At 38.3% G+C, this 15,481-nt stretch overlaps 1 protein-coding gene across 2 annotated transcripts in view; it reads left to right on the forward strand.

Moving 5' to 3' along the window:
- The window catches only part of TAFA5 (TAFA chemokine like family member 5), a 657,885-nt gene that overhangs the window by 337,330 nt on the left and 305,074 nt on the right, over positions 1–15,481 (forward strand). For both annotated transcript variants that reach the window (XM_068276329.1, XM_068276330.1), the window contains one exon: positions 10,797–10,946. In XM_068276329.1, coding sequence (XP_068132430.1) covers positions 10,797–10,946 — 150 coding nt within the window. The remainder of the gene's footprint in view (positions 1–10,796; positions 10,947–15,481) is intronic.

Here is a 15,481-nt window from a genome sequence, read left to right on the forward strand (position 1 = left end):
TTGAAAAAATAAAACATATGGTTAGCTATCTCAAGCAAAAAGGGGGCATTCAAATGAGAACTGCTTGAAATGAATTTGATGAGCACAGAATATATATTTGGTAAAATTATTGTGTTAATATATGGATTTAGTTTGGTGAGCAATTTTGTCTATTAACATTTGCATAGGGAATGGTTCAGTGTAATGGAATGAGGTGACCTATATTAATATATATATATAAATATATTTCCTATATGTAGCACTACTTTCAATGCTAAATGATTGTCTAAAATGAGAAGAGACTCCAGTTGTATCCTGCTGTGAACATGTCACGCATACATTTAGAATAGTTTTTTATGCATAGATAGCAGATACATGGAAGAATTATTACCCAACAACGCTAAGGAAATAAATATTTTAAATACGTTCATGAGGCCAATATTTTCTTTCAATATTTGTAGGTCATTTCTTATATTGATAAAGAAGAAAAGTGAAATAAAACAAAGTATTTCCAATTATATCTTCACTCAGTTTTACAGATTAAATTCAATCAACCCTTCCAAAGCTAATATAAAGTTATGCATATGCAGACTGGTCGTATAATTTAATTAATTTTCTATCTAAATGAGAGATTCTTGTTTCAATTTAAGCAATTATTCTACTTCCTTTGATGAAAACATTATATTTGTATGATAGATACTTATCAAAATGTCATTGCATCCATTTTTGCAAATTGAATGTAATGTGGCTTATTTGAAGAGGAATTCTAGTATACACCATGCTTTTAAACAGACACAACTATTAGTTTATTATATTGCTGCAGGTCTGCCTGCTTTCATAAACAGTCTTCCTATTTTCATTGCACAAAGGAAAGCTATAAGGACAATAGATGAGAAATTCAGTTTGCTAACTTCAAGATCTGGCCTGGTTCAATCAATTTTTGATTTGCAAACATCCACCAATCATACGTGCTTGTCTGATGTTGATGATGATGATGATGATGGTGATTATTATTAATAATCTTACGGCCCCCCGACGGTCCCACTAAAAATACTTCCACGTGGCTCCTAAGAGGAAGAAGAGGTTTAATGAGTCTAAAATTATATTACGCACAAACACACCTTTATATTGCAAAAATAAATAAAAATAAATGTATAGTGATATGTTGCCCCCAAAATAATAATAATAATAAGGAGGAGGAGGAGGAGGATATACGTAAAGAGCAAAATAAAATCTTGGCAAAAAAAAGGCAAAGGTTGCACAAATCATTGGCCAATCAAAATTTGATCTGTGTACCAGGATTAACTTGCTTTCCTTCCACATAGAATGTGGTTAAGGCTGCGTACACATATCCAATTTGGATTGGCGAATGATTGACCAATTTTTCCCTTCCATGTAGTTTGAGGGCCAACAAATTTTGGATACAATGAACAGATTGTATAGCTCTCATACCACATGAAAGTGGTAAAGTTAGCCAATCACAATTGGATTTGTGCGCGCACCTTGAAGGTGCAACTGTACTCACGCCTGATTATTGACTGAGGCCGACTTTGATCATGCATGTGTATGTAGCTTAAAGAGGAACTTTAACTAAGGATTGAATTTCATTCCAATCAGTAAAGAAATCTTTACCTGTTCTCAAATGGATCATCAGGGGGCTCTGTATGGCTGATATTATAGTAAAACCCCTGCCACAGTGTGATGTTATGACCATGGTCCTGACAGTTTGCTGTCTGTGAACCTTGATGCATTGTGGGAAATAAACGCTTTTTCCAACTGCCAAGCAAGCAATATCCAACATTCCACAAAGATCACCTGACAGGACTAAAGATGTCACCACCAGTGATACATTTCAGATTTTGAATCAGGGAGAGGAAAGTTTTTACAATGGGCAAACACTGACTAAATAATCTATATAAGAATATTGTAAAAAGAAGCAATTGTATTCATTATGTTATTTTCACTACAGTTCCTCTTTAAGATTCTCAAAAAGGAGAAAAGACAGCAGCAAACAACATTTTTTTTATTTTTTTTAGAGATAAGAGAGTTAGAAGCCCCATTAAGTTTGTATGTATTTTCTTCATTTCCTTTTCCTGAGATGTACCAGGATTTATATTACAATTTGCAGATCCATGGAAGTGACAGGGACCAGAAGCAAGCATGAAAAAGAAAATGTCCAGTGAGAAAACACACCAGTAAAAAGTCTAGACATACAGTATGGGTAGGTCACTGCCAGAAGTACTCCCCCATAGATACCTGGACGTGCAGAAGTGCTGGTGGCAGAATAGATCACAGGAGTGGAATTTAGAGCTGATTGTGATATAATGGGAGTGACTGAAGATTTTAGTCTTCATTTCCAGTACAGGGAAAATGTAGCTCTAAGCACTGTCAGTTTTAGTCTAGAGTTTTGTGGGGACAAGATATTTTTCCTTTTTAAGATAGCAAATGATACATTCTGTTCACTGAAGCAATTGCATTTGCCTACTTTTCTTAACATCTAAGTTATCTGTTGCTAATACCTTTTGTCCCATTAGCTGCAATCTGTATATGCAAGTAAAGTATATGCAAGTTTTAGTTGCACACTACTTGTGTCAGTTTCCCATACTCCTCCTAGCTACTCCTAGCTACTGGCACCTCATATCACCCCACTGCTGACCATGGTTTGTATGAAAGCTTTGCTTGCACGTCTCTGATTTATTATATACTTATCAGAATTTGATCACTGCTTCCTATTTTTATCTCAATGTTAAATCCTGATGTGCATACAGAACAACACAGAGATAGGAGTAACTCTGTCATGCATACAGTACATAGCAGTTCAGGGTCTGCAGAGAGAATCATGGTAAATCTGTCGGGGGCTAGTTCACACTGGGTGATTTTTCAGCGCTTTGCTGATCGCCGACGAACTGCAGCAAACTGCATCAACCATATATACTCAAAGGATTTTTAATCTTTTGCAATGTCATTATCATTTTTTTCTGCAGGAACTAGTAATGTGATCTACCTCGGTGAGTCCCTGATCAAAAGGAGTTAATAGGAGTGATCAGTCTCAGGATTAGTAAAAGAGACACATGACATGACTAACATGCCTTTACAGATACAATTCAAAGACCACACAGATGAGAGGCTGTGTGGTCTTTGATAGTGCAGGAGATTTATGAGGCTTTCATTACCATTTTGTGCAGACTTCTGAGAATGCATGGAACCAATGACATTAGTAGAAAAAATTAAAATGTTTTTGAATGGACAAGAGAGGACGCTAAAAATAGACTTGTGCTCTTTACCCACTGTCTCCTAGTCTGGTATGTGAAATCATAATTGCAGCAGTGCCTGGAACCCCTCCTGTCTACCACAACAATTGCATTCTGATTTATCACATGTCCCAAGAGCATGTCCCCTTTCCATAACATATACCTGCTCACTCTCGGCTCAGTGCCCTCTTCAACAGGACCTCTGCCGGCATGATAGGGTCTGGGAGGTGGGCTTAAGGTTAGTTGTCCACTGCGGGGGTGGTTAAGATTAGGGTTAAAGTTAGGTAACAACAAAGAGGTTCAAGGTTAGGCACCACTGAGGAGGGTTAAGGTCAGTCACCACCCGGGGGGGGGGGGGGGTTCTGTGTGAAAGTAGTGAGTTAGGTCATAGTAAAATATAATTAAATATTACCAGTATTTTAATTATATAATGAAGTAGAAGAATGTTGTTACATTTACTGATATTCTACAACCAGATATTTCCTGCCCCATTTTCAGCAGGTGCCTCATAGCTTGCTAGTAGATCCATCTGCACTGATAGTTCTTACTGTCTTTAGTTTTTTTGTTTCCTAAAAATGGATGGAAAGCTATACATTAAGTCTTAAAAAAGTTAAAAAATGGCAATGTGAATAGCATCTAAAATACCATAGAGATGACAGGAAGAAGCCTGTCTGATTTCTGTTTCTTTTTAGCCAGACTGTTCAGTGAATATACTGTATTTTTACACTGTTTTCAATTAAATCCGTGAGCCTCATGTTAGTATCAGTGCTCTGGAAAAATTGTGTACCATACAGCCTTCGGTTCCACTCACTGGAACTGACTCAATAGATTCATACTGAAAGGACAGATGTAAATTGATCCTATTGACTAGCATAGGATCTGTTCGCAAGCCTTCCATTCCGATTCCTGGAATATTTTTGATGTCAGTAGGAACCCATGGTAGCAATCATGCACAGTTTACATTTTTATGAAAATTCTTGCAGGTTGTAGAGATAAATAAAAATGTAATTTTCAATAACATTAATAACTAAATGGCTTGTGCATTATCTGTGTATGTCTATATACTTTATCTAGTTCAGGTGGAGCTCTCTTTGAAAAATTTGATTGTAGCGCTGCGTAATATGTTGGCGCTTTATAAATACAATAAATAAATAAATAAATAAATAATTGTTTAGCATGATGTATTGCCAGTAAAAAAAACTTAATTGACAAAGCTATAATGCATTCATACTTGATAATATGCAGATTTTAGGAAAGACTGCTATGGATAAGTGTGAAATTCCACTTTTGTTGAGAAATAAGCAGACCTCTAATTTTAGATCTATACATTTCAAGGACTTAGTTTCAGTTTTCTTACTTGGTATTATGTGCAGAGCTATATACAGCCATTCCACATGGTTTGTGATGGCACAGTGAGTGTGTCAAGTTGGTGATTACGGTAGCAAGTGTTAAAATACCTTTGTTTCCATGTAGCTAATACTTATTTAGGAGGAAAGGTGTTTCTGCCCAAACCTGAATAATGGGTTAAAGTGAGCCCGAGGTGAACATGGGGGTAAAAGAATGGATACTTAAGGAAAGGGAATCCTCTGGATCTAGCAGAGGCTTCCCATGGTGTCATCCCAACCACCACGGCTGCCCAGGACTCTCCTGAAAATTTGGAACCAAGATAAACTTTATGCATGGGCATGGCTGTGCTGCACCCTCGCAACCATGGCTGCACCTGCACAGTAACATGGAGCCACTTGCGCACAAGCCATTCATGCTTACCACGCAGACGTGGCTGTACTCTTGCATGCACAGTACAACCATGCTCATGTATGAGGAATGCGGTCATGATCAGAAATCCAACAAGCTCTTGTCGTATTGTTCTGAGGTATGGTGTAGGAATTCTCTGCAGGATTCAGAGTCTACCCTCTTAGAAAAGAATCTTTTTTTTAATCAAGGTTCATCTCGAGTACACTTAAGTCTTTAACCTTCTGCCGCCCGCATCACACCAGTAGGCGTGGCCGAGGCGGCAGCCCCAGGACCGCCTAACGCCAATTGGGGCTCTGTTTTGCATGAGATCGCGCGCATGGTGCGCGCGCATCTCATGCTCGGAGGGCGGAGCTCCGCCCCGCCTTCAGTCTCCGAGTGGCTATTGCTGCTCGGGAGACTGTTAGATGGCGATCACGCCGTCTATTTACTAGGTGCAGCGCTGCGATGAGCAGCAGCGCTGCACTGTGGACAGCCGTGTGACACGGCTGTCCCCATGGGGGACAAGAGAGCGATCGGCTCTCATAGGCAGAAGCCTATGACAGCCGATCGCCATAATTGGCTGGCTGTGGGGAGGGAGGGAGGGAAGAAATTTAAAGAAACAGGGGTTTTTCAAGAAAAAAACAAACAATAATATTTATTTAAAAAAAAATAAACATGTGGGGAGCAATCAGACCCCACCAACAGAGAGCTCTGTTGGTGGGGAGAAAAGGGGGGGGGGATCACTCGTGTGCTGAGTTGTGCGGCCCTGCAGCTTGGCCTTAAAGCTGCAGTGGCCAGTTTTGCTAAAAATGGCCTGGTCACTAGGGGGGTTTAGCCCTGCAGTCCTCAAGTGGTTAATCAGCTGTAAATGACTGTAATAATAAATGTGACAAATAGTTTCACAATTTTTAGTTATTGTATTTATTTAATATTGTATTTATTTATAAAAATCTGAACAATTTTCTTCTTTCTACAGTACTAAACATATACATGTGCATACTTTTCTGACTCTTGAAGAGTTCAGGTGCTTGATCATGTAATAGTTTAGCATTTAATTTTCAGGTTAGCTGCTTCACAAATGCTAGCGAAAATCCTTAATTGAAAAACACAACGATAATGACATGTAAAATAGATGCAGCTTTATTTTATTACCTACTTAAAAGCTGGCACCAAACTTTAGTGACGAGTGCTGAAAATCCCATACGCCGCACCATGCATACATGGGATACTTTCAGCTGTAATGAAAGTGTTACTGTAGCGCAGGCATGGGCTAACCTGGCCCTCCAGCTGTTGAGGAACTACAAGTTCCACAATGCATTGCAGGAGTCTGACAGCTACAGTCATGACTCATAAAGGCAAATGCATTGTGGGATTTGTAGTTTCTTAACAGCTGGAGGGCCAAGTTTGCCCATGCCTGCTGTAGCGTATATAATTTAGTTTGATTATTTTCAGTCTTGATAGCATACTTTCCCATGTTGTAAATCAGTAATTCTAGCTGATGATTAATTTGTTGCCTTTGTTTTTCTTTCTCCCATTCTGTTGTTTCTTTTGTTCCCCTATACATTGTACAAGAGGGAGTGCTAAAGCTGAGGCTGCTCAGTTTTGATACTGTGCCAGGCTACATCTCTGTATAGCATTTACAAGTTCAAAAAATAGCACTGCATTTGACAGTTTGTAGTTATTAGCTTTCAGTCTGGCATGGAACAAAGGCATAAACAAAGTTCTAGACATGAGAGGCTACTTAAATTAATTAAAAAGTTTGAGTAAGATGTTTTTTTCTGTTTAAATAGATCAACCTTTTCTTTTGATGAAAATGTAATACTTTTTTTTTTCTAAAGATTTTTTTTTCCCCACCGTATTATAAACCTGACACCCATCTACCTGCAGCTATCTCTACGCAGTCTCTGTTGCAGTCCTGCAAGTGCTAATTACTTGCCTTAAATGACAAGGTTTTTGGGTAGTATTCCCACATAACCCAGATAACCTTAGCTTTCTAAATAAGTTTGAGTCAGTTTTAACTGTGAATGGTGTAAAACTTTACATTGCATTTAAAAACTTTAAGTAAACACCAATATCCAGACTGACCTTGGATACAGGTTGTAGGCAGATCCAATCCATCCACCTGGTCATGCTGGAACAGGCCAAGTGGGAAATAATAGTTAAATGTTGATTCCAGGCTGTTAGGCGATGGTAACTAGCATTTCTACTGTTATATTCAGCATATTATATTTTCCTCTCTACTGTCTATAGAGGCTTTAGGGTGTAGTGATTGTAGTAGTCCTCAAAGGACACCTGAAGGGACAGAGATTTGGAGGCTGACATATTTATTTACTTTTAAACAAAGCAAATTGCCTGGCTGTCCTGCTAATCCTCTGCCTCCTATACTTTTAGCCATAGACTCTGAACAAGCATATGCAGATCAGGTGTTTTACTAAAATTTGACTGGATTAAACCACATGCTTGTTTCAGGTGTGGGATTCAGACACTGCTGATGCATGAACCATCATCAGGATACCAGGCAACTGGTATTGTTTCAAAGGAAATACATTTGGCAGCCTCCACATCCCTCTCACTTTAGTTGTCCTTTAAATGTGGTACTTTAGAGAATGTATCTGATCATACAACAGATTTTATGTAGTAAAAGCTTAACAAAAACTAATCTCCTAGGGGACAGCTGCTTGCTGTCTGCCATGAACTATTTCAGCCTAGGATCGACCTCCTATCCAAGGTAGCATTGAACCCTGTAAAATACTCTAATATCAGTTTTTATTTTTTCTTCGCTGTTTTGGATTCCGCCAATACAGATTTGCTTGGAGCATTTGTAATGGCTGTATGCAAATTTGTAATAAAACAATGAAAACTAGCACAGCCCAGTTTACAACTCAAAGAAAACATGTCCATGTTATTCAACATGGTGTGTAATTATTCAAGGTGTCTAATTTACTTTACTTACATATTAAATATATAATTTACTAGTAATTGGCCTCATTTAAAAAAAGGACACAAAACTGTTAATTCACCTTTTTTGATATCTTCTACAATCATGGTCCTGATTAGTTTTAAGTGGATTGGTTTTACTAGTTTAAAATGTATTCTAAAAAAAAAACGTCCATTGTGTCTCATAGAACACAGACTATGCACCCCCAGTTACTTATCAATCTACAGTTAGTTCTGACCTTTTTATGAAGATATTTTATTACCGCCATTGTTAAAGTTATGTGATGTTTAAATCAAACAATGTAAGCATGACCGTGGATTGTTTGTGTGCTATGAGCAAGTGTTCTGGGTTTGCATAACTAACGTGTGGTGTAAACCACTTCAGAAAGAAAAGAAGCAAATTCTTTTTTTCCCTTTTTATTCCACAAGTTTTCAGGATTACAACAGCTGAAGCATTTACCAGTTCACTGGTGAGAATATGGATTGGCATTTGGGCAATGTTTTTGTATACCACATGCTATGTAATATAACTTCTCTACTAACCCTTGATAATCAATCTTGGATGTGGTTGACTATAGTTAGTTAAGCCATAATGTTAATTCTCATTTTACATGCTGGGATCTTTAATGTTGAGCGCACTAGGAAAGTTCAAGCTTTAGATGTCGGCAGTACATTAAGTGGTTTTTTGGGGTGTGCCTGAGCTGTAATGTGCAATTGGTCTGTTTGAAGTTGAGAGCAGCTTTCTCTTCACTGTGTTGAAGTGTTGAGTGAGGAGCTTTTTCTCAGTTACCATGCTCACTTATGCTCACTCCAACCTGAATTATTGCAAATACCTTCTGTTTTAAGAAGGCAAACTTTTGCTTTGCCTAACATTTTAGTAAGAGGGCTTTTCGGTCCTTTGTAGCCCATTACACACTCCAAAGAGTTCTGGTTCACCATGAGCTTGCTGGGTAGTCTGTAACTCTGGGTGTTTCAAGTCCTACTCCATAGAGCCACATTAATCCATGTCATGCACTGATGAGGATCAACCAATCTGAAACAGTCTTTATGCATGTTAGATTAGTGTGGCTCTGTACAATTAACAAGCTGACACATCATTGCATTCCAGCAGTTCTATGGGTGTGGCTAGCTTAAAGGGACATCAAGGGATAAGTTGCATATTCAGCAGTGATGCATCGTGGGAGACGATTATTTATGTTATTTATGCTCACTCCAACCTGAATTATCGTAAATTTCTTCTGTTTTAAGAGGGCAAACTTTTATTTTGCTTACCATGCTTTTAGGTTTTCATTCCCACCTTATTCTCTTCATACATTTCACATCTGCTATCATTTGAACTTCTGCTGTAGTTTAATTCTATGAAACCCAGGTTTTCTTGGCTGATCCACCTATAGTTTGTCACAATAGCCTACTTGCCACCAAATGTTATTGATCTCTAAACCTCTGACACAGACCTGATTAATCCATTCCAGGCACCAATGTTTTGCTGGATATCTGTAGCCACACAGTTGCAGAGCTGGTTCATGTCTATGTAGAAGCTCAGTGATACGCTGATGCCAAGTAAATCACCTGTAAAATACCTGATGAGCAGCCCAGCCAGTGACAACTTCCTGCAACACTTGTTTGTGCTGTAAGCTTAAATCTTGTCAGACATACTCAGACTTTGCCAGGCCCCTTGAAGTCTGATTAGTGGTAATGAATCCAGACCCCAGACACTGCCACAGCATCATGTGATCAAAACATGACATGGTTTTTAGCTGTTGAAAGCTCTATTCACACAAAAAGATGCAATCTGAGCACTTTTATTAGTAAGCTATTAGATGATGGGTTTTTTTTAGATCTGTGCCTGAAGATGAGCTGTAAGGATTATTTGATGTTTATTTATAATGACCTTGAATTTACATAATGTAGATATTTTAAATACATACTGAGCATGTCATTACATATTTTACATGAGCACTAGGTAGATTATTCATCCTTAAATGTCCCATGTTGATAAAGTGAAATGGAAAAGTGAATACTGAGAGCATTTCCTGAAATAATTATAGCATTAGATCTGAGAATCGTTTAACTTGTTTGCTGGTTTTCTGTGGATTCATGACCATAACATGTACACAAATTATTTTTAAGGTGTCATGGAATGTCATCTGCTTCTCCAAAACACATCAAATAAATAATGCACTGCCTAGACACTAAAAGAAAACAGCCTATGTAATTAATCTAAACAGAAGAAGCGAAATTAGGTTAATTCTGTTGCACAGTTACAAGTTGAAGAAAGTTTAAGACACAGTTGTATTACATCTCTAGCAGATGTTATAAATAATAGCAGTCGCCTCATTAACAACAGTTTTTCACCTTCATTAGCTGCTGCATAATTTATACATTTCACACCTGGGAAGATAATAATTCACAATTACAATAGCATTTGAAAATATAGGCAGTGCATGTTAATCCAGGCAGAAAGGAAGTAAGCTTTTGCATAATTGTAACAGTTAACATCCTGCCTATTTATATCCTGTATCTCTTAACTGCAGCTTTATTTTATAAATGTAAGAATATGGTTTATTTATTACACGAAACATATACCCTCAGTTCAAAAAACATATCTCTCTTTACTTGCGTTCCCAACTACATCAAAGTAACTCTGACCTGATTGACCCAGCTCTCCTTCTGTAGGCCAATAACAATTTTCTTGACAGCATCACTTTGCTGGGTTTTGACATGTCCAGCTCTGAGAAAAATTATATGTCATCTCAGTTTGATTACATCCTCCAGCTTATTTCCCATTTGTAGAGAAGTGGCTTTTGCTGCATTGGGTCTCACTCTGTTTACCTATAATTGATTGCTTGTAGTGCATTCTCTGACATTGCTTCCTGTTTCTTCCTCTCTTTCCAGGTCAACTGGCTGCAGGTACGTGTGAGGTTGTTACATACGACAGAGATAGCAGTCAGCCCCGAAGGACTATAGCCCGACAAACAGCTCGTTGTGCATGTAGAAAAGGACAGATTGCCGGCACAACAAGAGCAAGACCAGCCTGTGTAGATGGTAAGAGTATCTTGTTTAAACGCTGCACAGAACATCAATAAATGTACTTTTTGTTATAAAATGTACTTACATATAGTAGTTGCTGAGTAAAAAGATGAAAAGACATAAATGTATATGCAACTTCTGGAAAAAAATCAAAAATTCCTTTGCAGGGTATAATAGAGGTATACTAATAGGCATAGGCTCATGAGTAGCTCCAGATTTGTTATATACAACCACATTTTGATTCTTTAATCTGAATATATATATATATATATATATATATATATATATATATATGTTCTTTGAGGTGTGTATATATGTGAGTTGAATCTGTAGCTGAATATATATATATATATATATATATATATATATATGGTGTTTGAGGTGTGTATATATGTATTTAGGTTGAAAAAGAGAGGCGTGTACCCACCAAGTTCAATCTCCTGCCCCTCAACCGTAGGAGGGTAAATATCATCTCCCTGGCTTGATGAAGATGACATTTTCTGACTTATATGCATCATATCTGGGAGTACCTTCCAAATAAAGAGAATAAATAAATCATCTTTTACTGCAAATGTGGAAACTACTTACTATGATAACATATTCACTTATTAAAGTGACTCTGTGGTAAGAGAAATATGAAGGCTTCCATATGTGTTTGCCTTTAAACTACCCTGATGATCCTCTACATCTAGTACACATTTGTCGAACTCCAGGCCTGGAGGGCCAGATCCATGCCAGTTTTTAGGATGAAATGAGAAAGAGAGGAATGTGTTCCACCTGATGGACCACACCTTTCCTGATTCAGACCCATCAATGAATTTGAGCTGTGTCAAAAATGTCGGCCCTCGAAGGACCGGTTTCACATCCCTGTTCTAGTATATTCACACACTTAAGCAGATTGGGTATGCTGAGCATGTGTTGTGATTAAAATCTGATCACACCACACTAGCATTTGCAATGCAGAGACTACTGAAGCTAAAGGACAACCTGCCAACTGTATTGTTTAAAATGAAATAGATATGCCAGGCTCCATATATCTCTTACTGAAGAGTCACTTCATTTACTACATTTACTGTGAAGAACAGGTAGTAAATTGTCCTTCTCAACATGCATAGTTCATATTCTACTGTCTTTCATTTGCCAAGGTTTTATGTTGCCTTTGGGTGTATTTACACACTGTAGGAGGGACACTAGACTGAGACTCCATTGTTTTGTACTAAATTAGGTGGTACAAATCTTGCAGCTGTACCAGGGAGAGGGATATTAGATGTGACCTGTGCTGCTGGGATCTAATGGCATATGAGGCACTGTGGGAAAATGGTAAATCAATAATATCAAGTTGATTTTTTTGAAATCACATAAGCGGTATGTATAGTTTTCCTTCCTGAAGTATGGTGAACTGCATACCATTCTCCAGATTTGGCTTCAGGGTGGCCATTAATGGTACAATCCCACTGTCGATCGAGCTTTTCCGATTACCACATTATTCAATAAGAAATAATCAGTTGTGCCCATCAACAGCTGAATTTTCACTAGCTAATCTGAACATATGGGATTGATCTGTGAGAAACAATTGATTAGCTGTGGGATTGTAGCATTAATTAATTACCTTTAGAAGTGATTTAATCAGAGGCAATAGTATGCTAGTATCTCATGTTTTTACTTGCTGTGTTTTGCATTGTAGGTTCTTCTTTGCTTTTGCTACTGCGCCTCGCCATTGAACACAGTTGCTGTATTTTTTATCAACCAGTACTTCCAAATACTTCTTCCAAACTGTGAATTTACCATATTTTTTGGACTATAAGATGCTCTGGACTATAACACTCAACTAAGTTTAGATGATAAAAACCAGGGAAAAAATGGACCTTCCCCTCCCCCCTATTATTACGTCCCCCTAGTACCTTCCATGTACCTCTTGTGTCCTCCTCTGTCTCCTGTAAATATCTCCTCTGTCCCTGTTTCCTCCTCATTCCCCCTGTGCCCTCCCTCTGTCCCCTCAGAATCGTACATATGTGCAGTCAGTATGGTGGCCGTGATTGGTGGGTCTGGGGCATCGCCCCCTGCCTGATTGGTAGTTGGATTCCCACAGCTTGTTGAAGGCTACGTGCAGCTACTTCCTGTTGATTGGGAGTGGCATGCACCGATCACCACCATACCTGTTTTATTGTGTAGGGGCTGGGTTGTCAGAATGTATAGTTCCTTCTACCAACCCTGATAAAGGAGAGCTGTAGTGACCTTGACAGAGGGCTTAAAGAGCCATGTACAAATTGATCACTTCTCTTTTTGTATGGAAATAAAGGATTAAAGGCAAAGTTAAAACAAATGGGGAGGAATTACACTTGTGTTTTTCAGCAGTGATTTGCCACAATTTGAAAAATCATAATGCTTTTTTGGGGGGCTGCTGAGTTTTCAGGAGGAATTTGCGATTCTGCATAGCATTAAAAATAAAGATAAAACCTGCACTAATTTTTGACACAATGCATGCGATTCCTCACTGAAAAGCACTGACTGCTCTGCTGTGAAAAGTTCATGCGTTAAAACGAAGACAAAATGCACATATCATGCATCAAAAATGAAATGAGCAGCATGAGGACTAGAGATCAAGGCTATGGTGTGGGGCAGCACTACCCAGGGGATCTAGGAATCAGCATGAATGTCTATGAGATGAGCTGATCTAGGGACAAGGGTGCTGCAGTGGGGCAGACTCGGCAGAGGGGCACCTGGGTTGCTGGGGGACTGTTACATACTCTTTAGCATGGAGTTCAGCAGGGTGACTGCTTGGGGAAGAAGGTACTCCTGGAGGTTCTAGAGGGGATGGTTCTCTAACGGAGGCCCAATAGTGAAAGCTCGAAGAACTGTCTGCCTAAATGAGAAGGGTCTTGGGAGATCGGGGAAAGCTCTCAACTTCATTCTGGCAGTGTAGAAGAGGTCAAGAGGTGGCAGGGTGGAACTGATGATCTTCTCTGCAGTTTGATAACTCTTTGGAGTTTGTACCTTTCACTGACAGTTGCGCCTGCATATCAGACAATGACACTTCATTCAACTTTACTTAAATCATAAAAATAGGTAATATGCTTATAGAAAGGGACAGAAAAGAGATAACGAGAGAAAAAAAAGGTAGAGAAAAAAAAGAGAAACAGGGAGGCAGAAAAATATATACCACCCAGGAACTCTGTATTTTTTATTTCAATCTACAAGATGTACTGTTTATCTATGGAGTTTAGGGAACTTGGCGTAGTCACCTTCTGTGTTGTTGCCTTTGACTTTCAAGTCATCTTAGACATCCACCTTGTTATGCTGGGAGACAGAGAATTTAATTTTCTAAGTGATCAGTCCTAGCACACACACACAGACCCACACAGACCCACACAGACACACACAGACACACACACACACACACACACACACACACACACACACACACACACACATACAAAAACACACGTTTGTGAGATATGCACACATTTAAATTAAATGCTTATGCTCTCCCATGGCATATATCAAAATATTGTTTTATTGCTGTGCAGCATAGGATACAGATGTAAAATACTGAGCCAGACATTTAATGGAGCATTCTAATATCCTCTGAATCCCAATGAATAACTGGACTCAAAACATTTTTGAATAATCCAAATGAAAAATGTAGCTTATGAGATCTACCCACTGCTACCCGATTAGTAGCTTAAAAAATGCATTTTGCTCCAATTCAGATTCAGAGTTTTAATGCCACCCTTAGGCTAATGTGACTTCTCCTGCGTGAAAGTTAATGTTGTTGAAAAAAAAAACACTTGCAGCATTGTTAGAATAGCATTTCTCCCTTTTCTTTTTTATTTCTAGTATTTAGTCTCTCATTAAAATGATCACTGCATAACACTGACTGCCAAAATAGTAGCAGCCTAGAGCATTCTCACATGCTAATTCTGTGAGGCAAATGTTTGTCTTTGGAAAATATGCAATTTTATGTCACATAAACAAATTACATTCTTTTGCAGGTACTGTCATGTCAAAAGAAGTTTCATTTTTATTGCATATATACAAATACACACTTTTTGAGAATAATCATCATAATGACCTGTGTACTGAGTTTTCATAGTATCACGAGTAGAGAATAATTGGGTTAGCTTACTCAGAGGAGGCTTTTTATGTCAAAGCATGTCATGACTAAAAAAAGAAAAAAGAAAATATTGTTTCCATAAAATATATAGTATGTTCTGTGGATTGGATTCTAAATGTTCTCTCTTTTCTCATTTTTATTGCATCTGAAAGGGTAGACTGCATACTAGTACACGTTTACATGGTCCACTTAGTGCCCATGTGCACCTTTGGTTCATGTTCATCTGGACGTGAACACACAAATTTGTAACTGTGCACATTTCCATATTATATTAATTTACCACATCTAAAAGGACAGGGAACAAAGGTGCCGTGATTACTGTGATTTACCCAATCACAGTAATCACTTGACTCTGTTGAGGTTTAATTGTCCAATCACTGCCCTGCAGTACTGACCAACTTGTCAGGCTTTCATTGGCGCCATGACCCCAACAGTA

Source organism: Hyperolius riggenbachi, chromosome 3, assembly GCF_040937935.1.
Source record: "Hyperolius riggenbachi isolate aHypRig1 chromosome 3, aHypRig1.pri, whole genome shotgun sequence".
NCBI classification, from domain to species: domain Eukaryota; kingdom Metazoa; phylum Chordata; class Amphibia; order Anura; family Hyperoliidae; genus Hyperolius; species Hyperolius riggenbachi.